Below are 23,886 nucleotides of genomic sequence, written 5' to 3' on the forward strand. Positions count from 1 at the left end.
TTCTTGTATTATGTGTTCTCATAATTGAAATGATATTATTTTATTTTACCTTGTTAATTTTGTTAGCTTTGGGCACTTAGAGATTTGATAAGAATCAAACGAACCTTTCTCAATAACAGATTTATTAATGTTTGAGGTGTTAGAAACTTTCTGTTTCCCAACAAATTATTTGAGATCATTGACTAGACTCAATCGCGGTTCTGCATAGATAAATGGCAAGGAGGGTTTTCAAAATGAAGCAGAAGTATCTGGAAATGAAGCGGGCCAGAGACATCTATCCGATGTGAAGAAGCTTATCGAGGCCTACAAGGGGGCCATTTTTAACGGGGATGAGAAGATTATGTCTGATGTTGAAGCTAGAATATGTATGATAGAAAGTGCCAAGAATGAATTGTTACAAAAAGTTTCATTTCTATTGGCTGAGATAACCTCAGGGAAGGAGAAATATGTCCGGCTGCAAGCTGATTTTGATAATTTTAGGAAAAGAAGTGAGAAGAGAGGTCGACAGTAAGGTCCGATGCTCAAGGAGAAGTGATCGAGAGCCTTTTACTTATGGTGGACAGTTTTGAGAGTGCCAAGCAAAAAATAAAGCCAGAAACAGAAAAAGAAAAAAGGATAGACACTAGTTATCAGGGTATATACAAACAATTTGTTGAGATCATGAGAAGCATGCAAGTGGCTGCAGTACCAACAGTAGGAAAGCCTTTTGATCCCTCGGTAAGTGGAACTTATATACTGCTTTACTTTCTTCTTCTGTTATTATTTTTAGGGGTTGTTTGCATGCTCCTTGTTCATGTTGGCAAGATGATGAAAACATTTTTATTAAGTAATTTAGATAATATGAAGAACAATTCTCATTTCTGCCATATTTTTGTATAATGTTGTCAAATTTTGTGGAAAGATACGATGCTGTATATTCCAGAGTGAGGAATTGAAGTTAATAGAGAGATAGTTCTAGTTCTTGAATTACAAATTTAAAGAAGGTTACATTTGACTACTTTCCAAACCTTTGTATCATTAAAATTTTGCTTCTGAGTAAGACAGACTGATTGATGGTAGCCATCATATGGCATCAGAAATTTTGCTTGCATTCGTAGTGACATTCCCCTTGCTTTTGCTGGTCATACATTGTCATCAACTCTGTGATGGAGGTTCTAATTTTTCCTTATGGAAAAATGTTAATAAGGGAAACAGTTCATGTTACTGACATTGAAGATCTCATTTAATTGAAAAAGAAGATTCATTCAAGTTATCTAGAACTGGGTTCAGTCTGACAGAATTCATTAAGTTATGGGTCTTGCTGTCTGCAGTTTTAGTCATTAACTTATGAATTTTTATGCTTCTTGTTCCTCCCGTTCCATCTCTTAATTTTTCTCTCAAACCACTTGGTTTTATAATTTAGCTGCACGAAGCAATTGCAAGGGTGGAATCTAAGGAGTTCAAGGAAGGGATTATAGTTCAAGAAGTCCACCGTGGGTTTCTTATTGGGAATCGACTTCTCAGGCCAGCAACAGTTAAAGTTTCTGCTGGACCTGGTCGAAAGAAAGCCTCTGTGCCTTCTCAGAAATCTGCTGGGCAACCTGCTGCAGCTGCCAGCAGAGATGAAAAATAGTTTTTGTTTCACAAGATTTAGTTTTCTAAGGGAGATTTCTTCGCAGCCAAGAATTGAAGCTTTTGTTGGTTCAATATTTTTTCTTCTATATATGCTGTCTGCAGATGAAGATGTAATTTCTTAGTCCTAAACAAAGTTGTATAACATCTTACTATACTGAATTTACCTATGAACATTCCACACTAATCGATATTTCAAATGCTCAAAATTTTGATTGTCAACCATCGTCTGTATTCAATTACACCTTTTATTGTGGATGAAAATAAAAAAAATTTACTGTACTGATTAAAATTTCATCGTATTTAATTAAAAATACAAAATTCATAATTAAAAGATCAACAGGGGATAATGCCCCATAAATATAAATTTACCACAGAAAGTTCCCATGTAATTTTAATGACAGACTGCCTGTTTGCCATTACTAGCTAGACAAACTAATATTACATTAAGCATATTTAAAATATATATATAACTTTATTATAATTTCCAAATGTTTAATTCATATGTACATCTCCTACCTCAGCAAAGCATAAATCTTGCCAGAGGTGAGAAGTACCACACATCCCATTTCTGTGTGGCCTCTAAAAGGCTAGTGCAGGCAACAGCTGCGAATTGCCACAACATCAACGCTGAAACCAACACTCAGATATTGAACCAGGGTGATCATGGAACTACCACCGCCCCGCTTCTTTCATAACTACTACCAACACTGTCAAAGAAAATCACAAATCTGTACAAGTGAATGATCTCTCATCTTTAAACCTCTTGAATACTCTGAAGTTGATTGCACTGTTGTTATCACACATTTGCTAACAATGGTGCTTCCTTATCCCTCGAAACATACAAGATTCAAGAAAGCTGATCTCCTGCTGATCCTGGGACAGTCTTTCCTGCATCAACGATCAATAACATCATTGGATTCCATCATTAAGAAACATAATGTAACATACTCACTACACTTTCTGATTTCTGATGAATTGTGAAAAGCCACACTGTAATTCGTAAATCATTTCTGTACATTATTCAAAAGAAAGATGCTGAAATAAAATTTGGGAGAGCCTCCAAGAAATTTTTAGTGAAAGAAACCATAGGTGATTCAACACTCTCACTTATGGTGATGGTGACCATCACTCTTATCACTAATGAAGTCATTTGGACGGAAAAATTGGCTTCATCTTTATGATTGCTACATTTTCAGCCTTTTCAAATATTGCAAGACACCCAAAACTCCCAAAACAAACATGTCAGAGTATGAACATGAAAGAAGATTCAACAGTTGCCCCCATACAAACTATAAACACATCCAATCCACATCAAAGAAAACACAAAAGAAGAATTAACAAAACTGCAATCCACTTGGAAATATAGATTAACTATATAAGTATTTTTTAATATGTTCTTCCGTCAACTTGGTCTTCCAAGATTACACAACCATGAATACAAGTGCAAGATTATCAGGGCAAGTTCACTGCAAATAACCTAAACATATATTTCAAGTAATATCTTCACATATTCAGATCCTGAATAGATATGCAGGGATGAATCAGTTAATTTCTAAGCCACTGGACTAATTAGGAAACCTTTAGTTTGCAATCTGTAATTTCTTCTTTTCATATTCCTTCCTTTACCTTATAGAATCCTAACCATTCTAACCACAAAAACGCTTTGCCTAACAACTATCACGGTTGAAAAGTTTTGAGCATTTCATATATATCTTCATCAGTTTCATCAATGCCAATAAAATATATAGCCCTCGTATGCAAAGGTTCTATCACTAGAAAGGCTACAGCTTCATATCATGGGTATCAATCCAAAAATTAAAGATTTGTTGTGTGATGGCGTAAATTGATAATGCAATCTTAGTCACAATTTTCAACTAAATGAAATTGACCAATGCTAGTACTTTTTTCCAATGATAAAAAAAAAGAAAAGTAACCATAAAAATTAAAACCCTGATCCTGCATATAAGAGCCCAGAATTCCCCGCAAAAATTTCAAATTAGACAAAAAATTAAGAATCTATATTGATAAGTGAAACCACTCAGTTCAGCCCTTAAAAGGTAGAATCTATGGGTAGCGTTTATTTTTCTTAAATAAGTAAAAAAAGCATGAAGATTAAGAATAGAAGAATAAACATTACCGGAATTTATGTCATCGATGGTGTTATAGAATTTAGAGAATCTTCTACGGCTCGTGGGCTTGGGTTCGATACGTTTCTGTCGCAAACCAAATATATCTTGAATCAGAGGCACGTGAACCAGAATTAACTTCCATGCCAAAAACCACCCTGAAATCAATCAAAATTTTCAAAAGCATAAACAAAAGAAAGAACACCCGGATAAATCGCATGAGAAGAAGAAAATTAATTTACCGAGAAGAATGAAGGATAAAACGAAAGAAATAGCGAGAATCGGACGTAGAAGAAATAAATTTAGGCGACTCCACAGCTCAGCGGAGTTGGGTAAAGAAGAAGACGATGACTCCATTGACAAGCTTGCTACCCCAACTCAACTAACCCAAACCGAGAGCCAATTTACTCGGGGGCAGTCTGCGTCTATTCGTAAAATTGGCCAAGTTGGGCTTGGGTAGTTCTTGGGCTTTTATCAAACCAAGTGTTGGGCCTTGGACTGACGGGAAATCTTTTGGAAACATTATCTTTGGAATAAAATTATAAGCGTAAATAAACAAACAAACTAATCAGTTGTAAATAAGTTTTAGGGGTAAATTTGGTAAATGCACTATTTTTAAAATGTATAATAATGTCAAAACAGTTTTTTCTCTCTCTCTCTCTCTCTCCCTTTCTTCTTGTCTTCAAATAAGTTTTTGATTGGTTTATAGCGAATTTCTTTTGTGAAGGCGAAAATTTTAAGGAAGCAAATAAGTTTGGATGGATTTGTACAATGAGATTTGATTGATTGAATTGGATGTGGTTGAGTAGATTCCGGAAGCTCAAATCAAGTTAGCTTCTGTTTGATCTAACAGGGGAGGGGAATGTGGCCGGTCAAGTTGGCTAAGTTAATTACTATTTGCACTTAAACTTTTGAAAAGTGTGTTTGCCCCCTATACCTTTGAGAAAAATGACAATTTGATCCATTTTTAGTATTATAGGAAGATCCGAAATTTAAGATATTATGACATTTTGGTTCATGATCTAAACACCTAATTCCAAATAGGTTAAATGATCGAAAACAAATTTTTTAGAGAGTTTTTACGTGTATAAAATTTTACTTTTGTCTTTTTCTACTTTGATCCTTTTTTAAATGCAATGGGTAATTTGTTGTAATTTAAGCTCACATAAAAGTAAAAACATTAGTAAATATGTTTAGAGACATATTAATTTGTTATCATAAAAATAAGAGTATAACAATTTTTTGTATAAATAAATTTAAATTGAATTAAGTCTAAACAAAGGTATGTTCAAGCTTAATTTAAACCATAAAGTCCTGCTCAAATTGATAGTGAGTCACTCGAAAAATTGCTAAAAAACTTCAAAGAAAAAGAAGAAACACCATAAAAAAAAAGGATTAAAACTATAGTAAAAAGTGAAAAACCGATAAAAAAGATAAATCAATAAAAAATTTTCTGTTTAACTAGAGGTGTCAAAGGGGTTGGGTCGACCTATGACACGACCCAAGTCCTTTCATTTTAGCTTGGGTCGAGCAAGCATGACCTAACCATGTCACAGGTCTGACCTTTTTTAGGACCACAGGCTAGCCAAGGTGACACAATACTATGCCTAAAATATTAAAAAAATTAATAATAATTATAATATTAAAAAATTATAAATTTTTATAAGAAATGAAAATTTTATACTTATAAAAATTAGTTGAGTTCTTTTAATTAATTTCACATATGTAAGATAACTAAAATTTAAGTTTGATTAAAACATGACAGTGATCATTTATTTATAGTGAGTGAAAAAAGTGAGTATCTGTAATCTTTTATATGTGAAACACTTTTGTAAGAGTGTAAACTGTAAAAGTGTCTCACATCTAAAAGAATACAATCTTTCACTTTCTTTATCCACTATAAATAAAGGTTAAACAAATAGTAAGTTTTAACTAAACTCAAGTTTTTAATCCTATATTATTAAGATTGATTATGAGAATTTAACTCATCTATTATAAATAAGTTTATTTTCTTTTTAATCATAATTCAATTTTCATATGGAGCACGAACACGAAAAAGAGGAAATTCAGATGAAAATGCTACTAAGGCTCCTCATTAAAGTAGACAGAGAGTGATTGTGGCTAGGGTTTTATGTATGTGTTATCTCTTTAATCACAAACACACGCTTTAATTTATGTGTAGATATCCAAGCACGACTAGAAGTCCAATCATGCACGACGCTCCTCAACATGCATGATTGATGTATGGCATGCACAACCGGTATACATTGGAGCACTTGCATAACTGACACCGCATGTGTGTGCCAGCTAGCAAGACATTTTATTCATGGTGCCTATTTAGTAAAGGTTCCAAAGCCTGCCTATTAAGGGTCTGACCCTATATATAAGATTGTGTCATGGGCCTAATAATTTTTATGAGTTAGTCTAGTCTAAAGGCCTACTGCTATATGGGTCTTGGCCTGGCACGACCCTGTCTATGTGCAACTATCCCAATTCAAATGTGGCTCATTCAAACAAAACACTAAGTCAAACACAAACTCGGTCAGCAATACAAGAAGAATTGGGCTCTTTCTCTGGCCAGAAACTACGGCCAATCTTTTACGGGCCCTCGACCCATGAAACATAAACTACAAAATAGAAGAAAAGTGGTTACGCTGAACCTAGCTGCTTTTGTAGTCCAGATAAACTTAACATTCCTTCCTCCTCTATACCTCCTATCTCATCCACCACGTTTACTTGACCAGGAACAATCCAAGAGTGACCGGCACTTTCCAGTCATCACATCTACCACGCAGCCAAATTCTCATCCAGGTTCATCCTCCCATCTACCCTTGCCTGTAAAACCTTCACTCCCGCACCTAAAATTCTAATTTAACTATTTTTTAACTATTTCTTCTTTCATAAAAAGAAATTAACATTTGCGAAGGGTTTCGAATTTCACTTTGGCAATTTTCATGGAAGCTTCTGCTTCTGTTTCTCCATCATCTGTTCACCGACCATCAATTCGTTACTTCCGCTGTAGCTGTAGACGCTATTGTCGTTGTCTCTGTTGCTTCTACACTTACCCTTGAAATTCTCGTATTTTGTTTCAAATTCATCGAGTTTTAGATTCATTTTAGGGTTTATTATGGATTTATCACAGCATACACAATCGAGCCTCTCTTTAAGCTTTCATTCACACGCATCATGTCCATCGCCACCGCAACGGCCTTCCTCGCAGACGCCTATCATCGATGACTCAATTTCTCTGCAACTTGATTCAAGTTACAGGAATTCATCGAATACGATTCCTTCAAAACCGTTGCAACTACTCGAGGATAAACCGGACAAATTAAACTTAGAAAATAATGGAGAAGATTACGAGAAAGAAGATGAGCAAGTAGAAGAGTTCAGCATCTTAGGTCACCCGATGTGCCTAAAACGACAAAGAGATGGCCACTCTTTGGCATTTGCGAAGCGACTGGAAGTTGAGCCCGGGCTCGAATCGCGTCGAGCCTGGGTTCGGAGCTGGGGAAATCAGACGCTGGCCGTGGCGGATCCCGAGATTCACGAAATCATGGAAAAGGAGAAAAAGCGACAATTTAAGGGAATTGAGTTAATAGCTTCCGAGAATTTTGTGTGCCGTGCTGTGATGGAAGCGCTTGGAAGCCATTTAACTAATAAGTACTCGGAAGGATTGCCTGGAGCTAGGTACTACACAGGTAATCAACACATTGATCAGATAGAAAGTCTTTGTATTGAACGCGCTTTAAAAGCGTTTAATCTTGATGGTGAAAAATGGGGAGTTAATGTTCAGCCATATTCATGTACCTCTGCTAATTTCGCCGTTTATACCGGTCTCCTTTTACCAGGAGAAAGAATTATGGGTCTAGATTCACCATCAGGAGGCCATTTGAGTCATGGTTATTATACTCCGGGAGGGAAAAAGGTTTCGGCTGCTTCTATATTTTTTGAGAGTTTTCCATATAAAGTGAATCCACAAACTGGTTTGATTGATTATGATAAACTGGAGGAGAAGGCCATGGATTATAGGCCCAAGATTTTGATTTGTGGTGGGAGTTCATATCCAAGAGAGTGGGACTATGGGAGGTTTAGGCAGATTGCGGATAAGTGTGGCGCTGTTCTGATGTGTGATATGGCTCATATAAGTGGGCTCGTGGCAGCTAAGGTGTGGATTAATTTCTATTGTCAAATTCTTTTATTTCTTGTGAGAGGAACTTTGGAATTGTATGGTTTATCAGATACACCTACAAAAAATATATTACAAACAGCATATAATTTCAATCTATGGTCACTGTAGAAATAAATTTGTTTAGAGTATTTCCATTATTTTCTGTCATTGTTGTTCATGCTGCTGTTAGGTAGTTGTACATGCATAGAATTAATGATATTGATTGTTTATGTATTAGAGTTATATTTAAGAAGATTGAAAGAAGTTTCTTTCATGGATTGGTTGCTACTGACATCAATTGAACAGATATACCTCCAACATGCTTCTTGTGAAAAAACTGCTAATAATGTGAACATTTGTCCGCTGCTATCATCTGTTTTATCCACATTAACTTGAACTTTCAATGCGGTGTATTTTAAATGAGTCGCATCACTATATAAAGAGGGCTCATCATTTGATTCATTTTTTATTTTAAACATCTTTTCAACATTTTCCAAGATAGAATATGATGCTGCTTGCAAGAGATAAGGATACACATCCTCCCGTGTCTAGTTGCATTTTTTGGGGGATGAAAATTGTCTAAGTTTGCTGTTATGATCTTATGATCTCCTAGAAGTGAAATTTTCATGGATAATGGGATTTCATATCACAAAATGTTTGAAGTTTTGGGTCCTTAGATACACTACAAGTCATGCTTAAATCTGGAATGAGTTTTTCATCAGTTTTTCTCAAAAGCCATGTTGCTCAAATTTCTTTTGAGTGGTTATTGTAGATAACAGGTGAATAAGTTCTATCATAATTTCCAATTTTGATATTTTTGTTTGTAATGCTTTGATATATTTAGTACTTAGGTTTTGTTGCATCCCTTGGAGAATTGGTTATATCCTTAACTATCTTTTTGGAACATATGATAGCTGCACTTTAATAACAATAACCATTCATATTGAAACATACTCTGGCCATGATAATTTTGTGTTATGTGACCCATCTCTTTAATTAGAAAATAAAAACCTCTTATAAACTTTCCAAAAGTAGATTTCAATTATGACCTTAGAAATTTACTACTTTAGCTTGTGAATGTTGATTGTGCTTTAAAATACTACAATGGTGTTTACTATGGGTGATGTGCCTTTTCCATTGCATGTGTCCTTTTCTGTTTTTTTTTTTTTTTTCCATCTCATCCTTTGAAATTCATAAAAGAATAGGCATTCTAGTGTAAAAAAAAATCCTTTGTTCCGGTTAAATTGGGAAAAATATTTGTGTACTTACTATGTTCTGCTGTTCTATTCTACAGGAATTGGCTAGTCCATTTGACTATTGTGATATAGTTACCTCAACAACTCACAAAAGTCTCCGGGGTCCCCGGGGAGGCATCATTTTCTATAGGAGAGGCAAAAAATCCAGGAAGCAAGGCATGCCTCTTGGTCACGGTGATAGTAATAACCATTATGATTTTGAGGAGAGGATAAACTTTGCTGTCCATCCATCATTGCAAGGGGGTCCTCACAATAATCACATTGCTGCTCTTGCCATAGCCTTGAAACAAGTGGCAACTCCAGAGTATAAAGCATATATGCAGCAGGTGAGGAAAAATGCCCAGGCCCTAGCATCTGCTTTATTGAGAAGAAAATGCAAATTGGTGACTGGGGGCACCGACAACCATTTGTTGCTTTGGGATCTGACTACTCGAGGCTTAAGAGGTATTCTAATTTGAATCTTTTGTCTGTTCTGAAAATACTTTTTAAGTTAATTTGCCTTTTGCAAGAAAATTGATGTTTGTATCTCAAAACTTTGTTACAGCATGTTTATGTATGGATCTATTTATATTGGTTTAATAATTAGAGCATTGTGTTAGTTCCTCGTCGCTGATGATTAATACTTAACTAACACTACTTTCAATGAGAGTTTCTCATATTTTCTCTGCTAATCAGTTTCAGTTGTTAAAGCAACTATCGTTGCTGCTCAATTTTTTCGGAAGTTAGAAAATTCTTGTTTAAATAAACCAATTAAGTGATTAATTTGTAAATATGCTATGATCTTTTTTGAAAATTTTGGCCAGATACTTTAATCTAAAGTACAGGACATGCCAGCTATTTCCACGAGTCCTTAACTAATGTCTAGTACTCTGATAAAAACACATGAGCTTTAATAGTGTCCTTTTCTCAGGTTTTGTTTTGTGTAATACAAACTTTCATGATTGTGTGAGGAAACTCTTTTTCCAGAGTATTAAGGGTGAAAGCACTATATTATTTTTATGTTATGCAACATGTACCTGTGGGTTATTTCAGAATTACAAGACCCCAGTTGCTCAGGATAGTCTGACTTGTCTAGTTAGTGTTTTAGTTGTATGCATACAACTTTGTTCAAGAAATTTGACATGATTGACCGAATCTTCTAGAATGGAGGAGAGCATTTTCTAACTGGAAGATCGCACTGCTGATTAACTTTTTTTGCTTTTTTTTTTTTTTTAAATTTGATGGGATTTGTTAAAATTCTGTGGCAGTTGAATTATAAAAGGGCATATGGGGTTTCATGTATTATATGAAATTAACCTGGATGCTCGTCAACATTTTAATTAGATAGTAGTTTGATAGTCAGAGACATTTATGTTTAATTTCAGTGATGGATTGGAATTTGGCTCAAGTGTATATGTCTGTCTCCAGTTTGAGCCAAATTTGGCTTAATGTGTTGGAACTTCAGAATTTGTTGTTATTAATTGTTTTGCTGCAATTGCATTTTAGAAAATTGAGAAATTTAGGGTTGAGCTGCTCTCAAGAAAAAAAAATGGTTGAAGTTGTATTCTTTTGGTGTACCATTGCAATAGTTTTCCTTTTTGATTTTGTATCTGACTCTACGACACTTTTAAAGTTGTAGGCACGTTAGTGTAGCTTTTTGCTTTATAGTACAAATCAAACTGTTAGAAATGGAAACCTTTGAAGCAACGGGCTTTAAAGTGTTTTACCATAATGAATAATGATTGTTAAGAACATTCTCTGAAGTACATCTCTTTAAAAGTGTAGGTCATTTATATGGTTAACGATGTTTGAAGTTGTTCATTCATACGTTCATTTTCATATTTTTATCAATATCAATAAGAAAAATTCCCTTTTTTTCACTAACTGAAATTTGTGTGATCATTACTTTTTTTTTCTTTAGGCAAGAACTATGAGAAAGTCTGTGAGATGTGCCACATTACACTTAATAAAAGTGCTATATTTGGTGAGAATGGCGCTGTATGTCCTGGAGGAGTTAGAATTGGTAAGTTGAATCATTTCATGCATTTGCAATTCTAATATCTTCTTTCTGCCAGCTTCATGAAAGGTCAGTATTATTTTCAATGTCTGGTATCTTTTATTATGATTTATTGGTGGGCTGTGGGCAAGTCAGCCTTAGAAACCCTGTACATGCATGCATACGTACATACATACAGAGAGAGAGAGAGAGAGAGAGAGAGAGAGCAATACATATACAATACTCCAGTGATTATATACTTTGTTATTTTCTCTGTTATAATTTAATTTAAAAGTGACTGATTCTGATATCTTGACATGCCCAAATGTTACCTGACAGTTTCTCATCATTTCTTGTCTAAATTTTCCTTTCTTTGTGCTTTTCCAGGTACACCTGCCATGACTTCAAGAGGTTGTGTCGAATCTGATTTTGAGACAATTGCCTACTTCCTTCTCCGGGCAGTTGAAATAACCAGTTCTGTGCAGAGGGAACATGGAAAATTGCAGAAAGGATTCATTGAGGGTCTTCACAACAATAAGGATATTGTTGAGCTGCGAAATCGAGTTGAGGCATTTGCTTCCCAGTTTGCAATGCCAGGATTTGATATCATTTGAATGTGTAAATTATGCAGCCTGCATGCATTAAATACATCTTTCGTGATGCTAGTGTGGCTTACCCCCACATCTCACGCATTTTGTGTCCTGCTGCATGGTAACTTTCTCACTTAGCATCTTCCATGTCTTTCCATTAATTACCTGTAAATTATATAGAGAGGTCATCATGTTTTTGCACATGTTCCCAAAAGTTTACAAGTATTACTTCCCAAAGTGCTGAATAGATTGTTTTTTCGCATTCCTTTTCTAATGTGGTCTTGTAGGTACAACCTAAGTAGTTGTAAATGTAAAACATGCGAATTCCTTTCCCTGCCACTTCTCTCTGATAAACTGTTTTTGTTACATGGCCTACTGAATTTGTAGTCTTCTGGGATCCATTTTGTATCTTGTTAATGACCATAATACCGTAGTTAGTTGACGACCACATAGAAATAAGTAATATTAACAAACTTATTTATATAATTTAATGTGATAATATTTAATTAAGTAATTTTAAAATAAGAGAAAAAGTAAATAATCATATTATTTAATTGAGTTGTCATTCAGTTTGTACAATTTATATGTATGGTTTTATTCATTAAAATTGTTAGAAAGCGTGATTTATGTTGACAATGTCTATGCTTGGCGTGTGGTTGAACAGGTCATAATTTTGAAACATTGTTTTGTTACCAAATCCTAATACCTGCACAGCTAGCTTTTAAAAAATTATGTACTAGTTGTTATGTGTTGCTGTTTTTCTGTGTTCCTTGTTATTTTATCGTTTAGTTTATTTGAGCATTCTCGTCTGGCGCCCTTGAAGGAAGGCAAGTCATGAATTTCCGGCCAGGGACAAAAAATATGAGATTTGGTTAGAAATGAGAAAGTGACCTCCCTTGATTTTCTCTCTCTTTATCTCTGTATTTTTTAATATTTTCAGAGACTCCAAAAGTGGGGCGATGAAGAAATTGGCAACAGAGAAATTATAATGAAAAGGAGAAAGAGGGACACTGAAGGGACATGTCAGGTAGCGTTATTTTGTTAGAAGCTTTCATCATCGACTCCATTGCTTTCATTTTAAACCGAATCAGACAAAAGCTTCCTAAGCCTCCCTTTTCCATCATTTTTTCACAACATGAATCATTAGTTATTTACTATTAACAACTAGAAAGCACACACCCTCCCTCCCTCCCTCCCTGTCTAAATAGATTTAGAGGGATACCCAAATCCATAACCCACTACTAAGCCAGCTTCAAAAATTAAATTACATAAAATTATGCTAAAAAATATGTTTGCCCGCATGAAAATTAGTCTAAACTTGTGTTCATAGTTTTCCTCTGCTTCATATTTCATGATATTTCCGTGGAAGTTATGGGGTTTTAGAGAAAAACTATTCTTTAACGCTTCAACATAGAAAGAAACCATGAGAAATTTAAAAAATAAAAATAAAAAAGATGAAGAGATGGGTTAAAGGTACAACCACCCCAACAACCGATTTCTCTACCTAGTAATAATATATAATTTTTCTTCAGTTTTTTTTTTTCTTTTTCGGCTCAAGTATTCTAGTCTCTAGCTCTACCTATGACTGCAAAAGTCCAAAAGCTTCTTCCTGCCTTCAACAATCTCATCAAAGAAATCATCAAGCTGTCCAACAATATTCTCAGCACCAGATCTCAATACCCCAAAACATCCCTTCAAATTCTCCATTTTTTCCCTTATCCCCACCTCTGTTTCCCAATCCACCGCCACTCCTCCTCCATGTCCATGCCCATGCCCTCCACTCCTCTCTAATTCTGCTCGCAGGTCTTCCAACGCTGTCTTTGACCTTCTAAATTCATACAATAACACCCCCGGCCTTCCATCCATTTGGCTTATCTCTGCCGCCACTCTTTGCTGCAATCTTGTCGTCGAGATCATAAACGCCGACCCAAAAAACAAACACCCTTCATATCCTCCTCCTCCGCCAACACCTCCGCTTGACTCCGGCCAACAATACACAAATCCGTACACCAAGATCATCAGCAGCAATGAACTCACGTTTCTCATTGCGTATAATACTCCTCTAAAACCATTGAATCCATTAAGTTTTGATTCGATTGACACCTTCTCATCAAACCTTAACGAAAGTGGTTGGATTCTCGTTTCCATTAAAGCTCTGTTCTCTTCTTCCAACCCCACTGCCTCTCTTCTACACCCTGAAATAGCCCGGATCACCTGCTCCATGTTTACTTATTTCAATTCCCGTTAGTTTCATTTATATGAAAAAAGAAAATTAGTAAAGTAGTTTAAGTATGGTGAACCTGTCTGGAGAGTTGTGGGCTAAGGTGACGATGATTGTCGAGAGATGAAGTGATGTTTAAGCCAGCGGAGTAATAATTTTCCATTCCTGAAATTCCCGATTTGAGAACGTGACAAGCCTCCCAAAGCTTGGAGCTTTCATCCATGTATTCATCTAGCCATTTTTCACCAACGGGTAACTGCAGTTTCTGCACGAGGAGAGTCAGTTGAGAATGAAATGATCTGAGAAGAGAAAGAGCTCGTTGAAGGAACTGGATGGACATGAAGTTGTTCGCGAGATAAATACGTTCAAGATCATCTATCCCACGAGTTAGAGAAGAGTAGAAACCGTTCACAGAGGAAGGATCCATGATAGTAAAAGAATAAGAAAAAAAAAGTGGAAAAATGAAAGAAAGTAGGAGGGAGGGAGAGAGGGGAGATCGAGAAAGCAGAGAAGAGGTGTTATATATATATAAATATATATATATATATATATATTATTAATATGAAAAAAAAATAGGGGGATATTAAAAAAATAAGAAAAGAAACATAATAAATAGAATGAAGTAGAAGAAGAGAGGGAATATCTTAGAAGCTCAGGTTTCTAAGGTTGAAAAAGATTGTTGGGGCAATGATGGGTGTTTCCTATAGAGGGGAAAGGATTATTAGTAATATGCCATTTTCATTGTTCAATGGGCAGAAAGGAAAAAACAAAACTGTTTATAGTTTAATCATCCTTACTTAATCTTATTTAATTTTCTAATTAATCATTTTTTAACTTTTTATCAAGGGGGAAATATTTGATGACCATGCATGAGGTTGCTTCTTTTTTTTTTTAAATTAAAATCTATACTCTTTTTTTAAAGTGTTTATTGTATAGTGAGACAAATAGAGCAAATGGGTTTGTTAAAGAGTAATAATAGAGTTGGGTATTTGATTATGAAGAAAAAAAAAATAGAAGTTTGACTGGGATTCTGATTCTTAAAAACTTGCAATTCTTGTATCGAGTGGCTTCTCTCTTCTTGCTTCTTCCCCTTTTTTCTTCCTCGAGCAACTGACTTTGCTTCCTCTTTGAATTTATATTATTATTGAAGAATGTGGTATACTTGTTTTGATTTTTTCAAGAAGGGCAATAGGAATAATGAGGTTCCTTGTATTATGTATTCATGTCCTTCTTCTATGCAAAACCAGTCTTTTGAGGCAATACAGAAATACAGTGCTATGGTTTAAGGACCCATTAAACGGCGGTGGATTAATGTATTATTGATGATAAAATTGAACAATTGGGTTTCTAATGATTGATCAAGGGCAAAGGCATGGGTTGGTGTCTTTATTGAGAATTAATTTTGATTAAAATTTGTGGATGGGGAAGGGGGACCATGAAATCTTGTTTATTGGGTTTAATTGATAAAATTTGTTAAGAGTTGCTCGTGGGTTTTTGGAGAATGGGACATCTTATCTTAGAGTATTTTGGTCTTTTAAGATTTCATTGTAAAGTGAACAAGAAAGAAGACCTAAGCTAAGCTCCCACCCATCTTCAATCTCGTTTATAAATACTATAATATATGATAGTCCCATCTATTTCTTTTTTAATTTTTATTTTTAATTAAATTATGCATATATATATTTTTATACATATATATATATATATAGATAATTTGTTATCATATAATTAAAAATTTTTAAATTAAAAATAAATTAACACTCAATCATATAATAACATATCAACTATGTATTTAAATTGTATATAAAAAACGAATATACATAATATTACACTTTTTATTTTATTTCAAATAATAAAAAAACAATTGAAGCCCAAATATTTCACTTGTTTTGTAAAATCCCAATTGAAGTAAAACTTGTCAAATATTCATTTCTTGGTGTAAAAATTCCCTAAGAAAGGGGTCCATAATAAAATAGATGGCTAGATTTAAGAGGTTACATCCCTATCATAATCCCATCATGAAATTAATTTTACCCTTAAAAGGAGAATGTTTCATTTTCTTCTTAATGGTCTTAGATGGATACAACTAGAAGGTCCATAGCCTCTAAGAAATGAAAATGATACAATAAAAAAGAACATTTTTTTTCATTTATAAATTTCTCCCAAAATCTAAAATAAAATAAGAAATTTGATCAAGTCATGGTTGATACTTGGCATTGGCAAGTTGGCTATGAAATTTGTTCCAAATTTAATTAGGGATTTAAAGGGACCACTAACACTTGTTTTCAATCTATTAAGGAATTCCTAAAAAGCCTACTTTGTTTTTAAGACCAACTGATTTGCCAAATCTCCCATGAATTTATTCAATGTCACTATAAAATAATTGAAGTTGGTCCACTCTCATTAATTTTTTCAATTACAAATGAACCAAAATGTAAGCAAGAACCCATATCTAGAAATAAGAATCAAATCTTTTTTGAAGTAGTATTCTTTTTCTCTGAGATTTTGTAAATGGGTATAACGATAACTATGGTAGATTCGAATTGAACTAAATTAAACTTGTCTAAACTTAAGTTCAACTTGTTTTAATAGCGCTAAACTCAAGCTCGTCAAACACGTTTCAAAGGTATTTGAGTTTGACTCGTTTGAGAGGAGTTAAACTTAAATTCGAGCTTTAAATTTGGTTTGATAAGAAAACAACATTATTTTGATATATATTGATCAAAATGATATTGTTTTAGTTTATTCGTACTAAATTTTTTTAGGTTGAGAGTTTTATTCATCGAACACTTCTAAAATTCAAACTCAAACTCATTTTAGACACATTAGAGTCAAAATCGAACTCAAATAAGTTTGGTTGAAATCCAACCCCAATGATAATACTTTAAACAATGAGAAAATTGTAACGGCATGGAGCCTTCTTTGGTTGAATGAGATACAGAAACAAAGAGTACTTAAAATGAACAATTAGTTGGAGAGGGCATCATTGTTTTTCTGCAAATGCAATTTGAATTTGTTCTGCTTCTTCTTCTTAAAAGGGGAAACAGAAAAAAGAAGCAACGAACGTCAGGTAAAAGTGTCAAATACCTGCAAATTTTAGGACAACTGGCAGCTGGGAAGCCAAACAACTGGATCATAATCATATATGCTCAGCCTTATAGAGTTCAAATTTTCTTTTCTTCTGGCCATCTAATTACGCCAATATTTGCTCTAAGTCACTGATTTGGAGAACAATAAACACAAAATTAGAGTGTTGGGTATCCGAGTAATGATTTAAACTTGAATTGTGAGTGAATGAGATGGTTTAATTGAAAAAAAAACTCACTCATAATGTGTTAACTTTCTTGTAAGAAGCACCCAAAAAAAATTTGAGTAGTTTTTTTCTCTTTTATCAGTTAACTATCATTTGGAGGCGTTTAACAATAATTGTGTTGTTAATCACTAGATTTGAGATTTTACCATCAATCTTGGGATTTTAGTTTGACCTTAAAGGAACGATTGAACTTAAGTAAGGTTTCTTCTCTTACGAATCATGATCAAGAGCCTTGAAATTCAATGGGTTTATTCAAGCCAGTGCTTGAGAAATGGCAGGAGTAGGCTGTAGTTTATGATATGATGCCAAAGACTGAACCATTTTCAAATATTTGAACAAAACTTCATTACCACATTACAAATTGATAAGGAAAGGCGGTCAACCAATAAGCACAGTTTCTTTATATAAAGAAACAAGGGAGGGCAACTTTAAATGATGATCTGAAAAGAAACGAGTATCATATTTAAGGCCATATATACCTTATTCTTTGGGTCTACTGATAACCCATTTCTTATTTTTTGACTAGCACTGATTGATGATGGATGGAAGAAGAACAAGGGTCCTTTCTTTTTTGCCTCAACAAGGCAAAACCCACTTCAGGATTCCTTCCCACTATAGGTCCCTTTAAATCCTTTTCTAATTTCTCCGCCCCTAAAAGAGGGAGCCTTCTAATTCAACCCAACCCTTTCAACTAAACATTTATAGTAATGTATGTAACTACTAGTACTAAGTGGCTTTGAAATTTTGTATTGCGTCACTTTTTCATGATTATGATTTTGATTTTATAAAGTTTTTTCTTCAAACCCAATTGGGCTAAGTCCTTACTTCACTCACCATGTGCCCAAGTGGGACATGCCACATGTTGTAAATTTAATGGTGGCCTTAAGGGGTTTGAAGATGATGGGATCTTGGCTAGGCAAAATAAATGTTGACAGCTGACATGTTTGTGGATTGCGACCTAGAGTGCTATGCCGTAACAACTTTACATTGGTTCTCTTTGAAGAACCACTTTCGTCTTCAAACAAATTTCCATGTAAAACGTTTGTCCTTTGAGAACAGAAGACAAATCCCATCAAAATTTTCAATTAAATTAGAGACCTAAACAACTTCTTCTAAGTGGTCCAACAACCCCCCATCATGGAACAACTTTTCAACGTGTAAAGTGTTAATTTAACTTAAGAGGAAACTCGTGTTAAGTTGTCCTCTTCTACTTTAATGTTTAAACAAAGGAAAAAAATGCCTTTTACTTTAGATTTGGTTATCCTTTGAAAAAATAAAAATCTGAATTGGAATCAAAACCGAAATCGTTTAAAAAATTCAAGACCTAAAATTTGTATGGACAAGTTTTCATTCAAATCTTATCTGATTATGTTTAATTTCAATTTCGAGATTTTACTAATTAGATATCCATTTTTAAAACGAACACAAACTCAAATCAAATTTGGTTTAGGAAATGATCAATGAACATCAACATCAACTCTCTGTTTAATCATTTCTAAATTCAAACTTCCATGATTTTTTTTTTTACCCCGTCAAATATGAACCAGAAACTTTGAGCCTCTTCAAAAATTATTAAATGCTTCCAACATTGAAGATTCTGTTCTGGCCAGAAAATACTGTATCTGTACATCTCTCAACTTTGGATGATTTTTCAAGACCAACTTTAAATTTTCCTCAATCAAATGGAGGTAAGGGTGGTGAATTTGTAATGTTGTGATCAGCTCCATGCATTTTCCTAGGCAAAAAAAAAAAAGGGTATTTGGCTGGGTACCCAATTAAATACCTTTGGTATGGTTCTGGATTTTATAGTTGGGTTAGTTTTGGTTTTTTACCATGATTGAATCGAAATCGACCGGTTCCACATTTTCAAATTTGAAACTGATTTAAATATTGATTCTAAATAGTAAATGAAATATTAAATACTCAACAATTTCGATTCCTCCCAATTTCTTTGCTCAACCCTTGAGTTCAATTGACGTAACTTTATATATGATTAAATGGTATTTTGATTCAAACTCATAACTTTATATACGAAGACAAGTAACAAAGTTTTAAAATTGATAAGATTTTTAATATTGAACAAAAAAAATTTATAAATTATAAAATGCAAAAATATTTTTTAAATTTGATATAAAATTAGGATTGTGGCAAAGACAAATTAATCATCAAGACAAATAAAAAATTATATTCACAATACTATATGAACGGAATATAACCTCGTTTCAGATAAAAATGTACCATAAGAATTTCAAAGAATGCTAAATGAAACTTTTACTCAACAAATTTAATAATATACATAAATGATATTTTAATATATTTATCCGACATAGATCAACATTTCAACCACTTTAGAATATTCATTAATAATATTATTAAACATAATAGATTGGTTGTCTCAAAATCTAAAATTTGTCTTTTCCAGGCAAAAAAAGGTTTTAAGAACTTTCCTATGATGTAACCACGATACCTATCAAAATATTTTGAAAATAAATTTTTATATAAAAAAAGAAAAAACCCAATTATAGATATTTTTAGAAAGTCTTAATTATGTCATAAATTTATCTTAAATTAAACCAATTATGTAAAGTATCCTATGATAGGTTAAAGAAAATTCCAAAGTATTGGACAAAAACCCTTAATACTCTTTGGTATTCCTTTTGAAGGTTTTGGAAAACAAACATAAGTGTTCAAGTTTTCAATATTTGCAATTCAAATTTCAATATTCAAACAATATTTTCAATGTTATTCATTTGTTTTTCTCCATACTCACATCTATCATGCTAACATGATATTAGGTAATTATGAACAATATTATTTACACCCAATTTTAAATATTTAATTGAATATTTAAAATTAGAAAAACTCAAAATTGGGTATATATAATTTAAAAAAAAGAACACCTTTATGACTTCAAAAAGAATAGCTATTATTGACCGTAAAAGTTAACAAAACTTGTAAAGTATTAAAACTTTCAAAATAAAATCTGGGTTCAAGCTTTTACTTCGCTTATGAAACTTTGAATTATTTAATGTAGTGATTGTAGATCCAATCATTATATCTTGAATTTATCTATCCAACAAATAATAAATACGAACGAAGTCTCTAATTATCAAAAAAAAAAAAAAAAATTGACATTGGGCTACTAGCTATAAATTCTTTGCAGGCCAATCCATCATCTCTAGCCCATTTGAAATATTTGTAACATTTACGATCAAGTATTTTTGCTGAATGACAAGATGTGAAGATCCTACATGATTAAATAAAATTAGTATACTTTATGTACTTGAGGATGATTTGTACAATTGTACATATTAGTTTTGTAGAGATGGGATGGGATGGGATGTGCCAATTTCATATTATTGATTGGTACGGATAATTATGATGAATTGCGATCAAAAGAAGTAGAGAATTATATTGTGTTGGATTAGGCCCAACATAAAAGCTTCAAAGAAAAGAAAAGCGATTGAAAAGCCTGACTAGGATTCGACAGCTAATGAGTCTGATTCAAAGCTCATGCAAAAAAGTTCAGGGTATTTTTATATAATTATAAATTACAAAATATATAAATAAAAATATTTATATGTATTATTATACAATTAATTATTATTTTATTTTTAATTTAAAATAACTTAATTACGTAATAATTTATCGGGGTAATACTTTTTTTCCCTAAGAAATACTAACGAAGTTAAACCTCTTTGAGTTAACTTAGAGAAGACTGACGTTAATGTTGAAGTTGGACCGTTTAGCATAGATGTAGAGGGTAACACTAAGGTAGAGGTTAAGTCTCTAAATGTCATAGGTGTACTTGGTTTAGACACAACAAGAAATGTTGAAGATTGTGTAAATTGCAAGTTAAAGGCACCAAATTGTGATTGTTTGTTTCAAGCGTGGTGATAAATGAAGGATGTTTCTATAGATGAAACGGAATGTGAAGAGACAGTGTCCATTAATTTGAGTGTTGATGATATCAAATGTCCTTCCCAGCTAGCTATGGTGTAATTTGATCAATATATAAAAGGACAATATTATATGCACAAAATTTGTACATTGAAATATTATATAAATTGAGACGACAGTTATTTAATGGTGATAATGTGACAATATTGATATATGATAAATGAAAAAAATATCATCGTATCACTGTTACATCAGTCTGTATAATTTTTTTGTGCAAATAATATTACGATATATAAATCTATAAACATTGAACGCCATAGTAGTGTCAAGAAGATGATTAATGAACCATCCAACACAACACTTTCACAAAATAACTTTTTACCTTGCCTGTATTCCAAGGCAAAAATTTTAGTCTGATTTCTAATAATGAAACTACCACTCCTGCTTGCTCTTCTCATTTTCTCTTACCTTCTTGGAGAATGGTAACTTCTACCCCCCAAAAAAAAAAACTCATATAATTAGTCATTAAAAGTTTTTCTTTTTTAGTAAAAAATATAAGTTGGTGTAAACAATAATGTCGGCAAAAAAAAATGTATATATATATACATCAACTAAAAATGATAAAATAAGATATCTAATTGGTGTAAAACCTTAGTCAAATTAGGTTATTGGTGTAAAGTTTGTCGATTGATATTAAAAATTATATCAACTAGAAAATTTATGTCAACAACAATAAAATTAGCGTAATCTTCGTATTTTTGCATCAAAACACAACCAAAATACTTTAAAATACAACTTATTCCACAAATCTTGAACACATGATCTTCAACGAATAAACGTAAAAATTGAAAATGCAACCCAAATGTAAACATTTTCCATAAACGACACAACCTTACATTTTACAAATTAAAAACAATATTTACACATTACTTTGCATAATCTACTTATGAAAACGTAAGAAACAAAGAAGAAAAATAAACAAACCTTCTTGTCCATTTTATTGCTGTTGATTCTCTTCAATAACATGACATAGATGATTTTGACTAGAATTTATTTCCAAGACACAATGCTGCTAAAAGAAAAACCTCAAAATGGAGATGATTTTTACACTTTTGTAACGGATTAATATTGTTTTTTATTATTATTAATTTTTTAAAACCCCAAAAAGGATTCACAACCCCGTTTAGTAAGAAAAATCACGCCCCGTAGGGCTCGAACCCACAATCGCCTTATTCATTAGAAGTTGAACGCCTTATCCATTAGGCCTTGGGTGCTTCCCGTCACGTTTCAACAGTTGAAAAAATAAATGGTTTTATTAATTAAAGAATTAAGAATATTCACTTCCAACGAGTACCGAAAGTATCAAGGCTTCTTCTTTCACTCGTAAATATTTTGGTATTGCCGTAGAATTTAATCCAGTTCCGTAGAAAATTTTGTTCTGAATTTTAAAAGGGAAAAATTGAGCCACAAGCTTGCCCAATGAATGAAATTATATCAAATTTAGAGGTGCAATGCAATAAATAACAGGGACAACTGTTGTACGAATATTTCTAAACGCTTAAGTAGAAGAACAAACATTTGCTTCGAAGTTCGGAACCCCTGTAAGGCCTGCTTATAACACCATATTAACTTGACAGTGGAGATTCAGAGAAACAAAATGAGTTCGAGGGCACACAACACAAAAGACCCAGCATCAAACTCAAACTTGCCTCACAGTGTTCTTGAGAGGCTTTCCATTATACTGTTTCCAAAGTGGCCAAATCATTATGCTACAAACAGTCTATCATACATTAATTCAATAAATTATTGCTATCTCCCGGCCAGTCCCCACCGTAAGACTCCATCTTTTACTAGTAAAAGTTATAAAGGGGAAATCATCGTGAAAAGTGAGAACATCCTAAAGGAATTTTCATTAGTAGACGACATACATAGGACAGCAGCTTCATAAAGCTTTTTACTTCAACTATTTCAAAATGATATGGTCCAATGGTAAAGTGAAAAAAAGGAACAAAATCCTAAGAACTTTAAACCCAATGACCATCTGCAAAGTATTACATATTCAGGTAACTATTGATTTCCCTGATTCATTACAAATTATTACATGTTCCCATCAGCATGGCACAGTGCAAAAGTTCTTCATCCTTGTGAAATGTTGGCATAAGGGAAAACCGTGATGTTGGCAGTACCTATACATGTTAAAAGTCAATTATGAGTTGCTCGCCATAATCTGTGATTTTCATTGTCTAATATTAGCATGCCTACAGTCTCATGGCATTAAGAGCTTTTTATTTACATAAGGTGGTCTACTCCTGACGATATTCTAATATATTATTACGTAATATATGAAAAGCTCTAGTTCGTGCAGAGAGTATCAATTAAAAATCCTCTTTGATACAAAGTATCAAATGCAGCTATCTACAAATACTTATAAAGAAGTTTCTATGAATAGAACATTCATGACACATATAAGGCAGGGACCTGGTTGACAATGTGATGCAGTAATTTATTTTAGGCCAAAGGACTTGTTCCCACCCTAAGGTATAATGAAATCTCAAAGTATTATTTTTAAATTTTTAAAAATTCAAACACCTACCCATAAACAAATTTTTGTTAAAATTTTCAGTTAGGGTTAAGAGTAAAATTGTCATTTTAATAATAATATTAAAAATATATATACTTCATTATTATTTCCCTCTAGATTTTAAAAACTAACCATTTCA

General features: G+C 33.1%; 3 protein-coding genes, 1 long non-coding RNA gene and 1 pseudogene across 4 annotated transcripts; 2 read left to right on the top strand and 3 right to left on the bottom strand.

Annotated features, from left to right (window-relative positions):
• The first annotated feature begins 208 nt into the window (after window positions 1-208).
• Window positions 209-1,798, top strand: LOC123203426 (annotated as a pseudogene).
• A 266-nt stretch (window positions 1,799-2,064) lies between these two features.
• Window positions 2,065-4,143, bottom strand: LOC123203425. The gene is made up of 3 exons (XM_044619784.1): window positions 3,983-4,143; window positions 3,752-3,898; window positions 2,065-2,502 (listed from the first exon to the last, which is right to left on the bottom strand). The coding sequence occupies exons 1-3, from the start codon at window positions 4,095-4,097 to the stop codon at window positions 2,462-2,464; spliced, it is 303 nt and encodes a 100-aa protein (XP_044475719.1). The 5' UTR covers window positions 4,098-4,143; the 3' UTR covers window positions 2,065-2,461.
• Window positions 4,144-6,437: 2,294 nt separating this feature from the next.
• Window positions 6,438-12,071, top strand: LOC123202711 (serine hydroxymethyltransferase 7-like). Its single transcript, XM_044618754.1, has 4 exons — window positions 6,438-7,908; window positions 9,206-9,611; window positions 11,068-11,169; window positions 11,530-12,071. Exons 1-4 carry the CDS (start codon window positions 6,868-6,870, stop codon window positions 11,754-11,756), a joined length of 1,776 nt encoding a protein of 591 aa, XP_044474689.1. The 5' UTR covers window positions 6,438-6,867; the 3' UTR covers window positions 11,757-12,071.
• Window positions 12,072-13,039: 968 nt separating this feature from the next.
• On the bottom strand, window positions 13,040-14,464 carry LOC123202712. The gene is made up of 2 exons (XM_044618756.1): window positions 14,033-14,464; window positions 13,040-13,946 (listed from the first exon to the last, which is right to left on the bottom strand). The coding sequence occupies exons 1-2, from the start codon at window positions 14,378-14,380 to the stop codon at window positions 13,308-13,310; spliced, it is 987 nt and encodes a 328-aa protein (XP_044474691.1). The 5' UTR covers window positions 14,381-14,464; the 3' UTR covers window positions 13,040-13,307.
• A 2,314-nt stretch (window positions 14,465-16,778) lies between these two features.
• On the bottom strand, window positions 16,779-18,021 carry LOC123203666. Its single transcript, XR_006499332.1, has 2 exons — window positions 17,279-18,021; window positions 16,779-17,171 (listed from the first exon to the last, which is right to left on the bottom strand). It is a non-coding gene; the product is annotated as an uncharacterized LOC123203666 (long non-coding RNA).
• Window positions 18,022-23,886: the final 5,865 nt, after the last annotated feature.

The sequence above is a fragment of the Mangifera indica genome, chromosome 19, assembly GCF_011075055.1.
Source record: "Mangifera indica cultivar Alphonso chromosome 19, CATAS_Mindica_2.1, whole genome shotgun sequence".
Lineage (NCBI taxonomy): Eukaryota > Viridiplantae > Streptophyta > Magnoliopsida > Sapindales > Anacardiaceae > Mangifera > Mangifera indica.

Excerpts from the sequence above, each read along its gene's own strand:
- LOC123203425 (XM_044619784.1), bottom strand. The coding sequence starts at position 4,097 with ATGGAGTCATCGTCTTCTTCTTTACCCAACTCCGCTGAGCTGTGGAGT. Across the intron at positions 3,899-3,982 it reads TTTATCCTTCATTCTTCTCG|GGTGGTTTTTGGCATGGAAG; the intron begins GTAAATTAATTT and ends GATTGATTTCAG. Across the intron at positions 2,503-3,751 it reads CATCGATGACATAAATTCCG|GAAAGACTGTCCCAGGATCA; the intron begins GTAATGTTTATT and ends TCGTTGATGCAG.
- LOC123202711 (XM_044618754.1), top strand. The coding sequence starts at position 6,868 with ATGGATTTATCACAGCATACACAATCGAGCCTCTCTTTAAGCTTTCAT. Across the intron at positions 7,909-9,205 it reads GTGGGCTCGTGGCAGCTAAG|GAATTGGCTAGTCCATTTGA; the intron begins GTGTGGATTAAT and ends TCTATTCTACAG. Across the intron at positions 9,612-11,067 it reads GACTACTCGAGGCTTAAGAG|GCAAGAACTATGAGAAAGTC; the intron begins GTATTCTAATTT and ends TTTTTTCTTTAG.
- LOC123202712 (XM_044618756.1), bottom strand. The coding sequence starts at position 14,380 with ATGGATCCTTCCTCTGTGAACGGTTTCTACTCTTCTCTAACTCGTGGG. Across the intron at positions 13,947-14,032 it reads GCCCACAACTCTCCAGACAG|GTGATCCGGGCTATTTCAGG; the intron begins GTTCACCATACT and ends AACATGGAGCAG.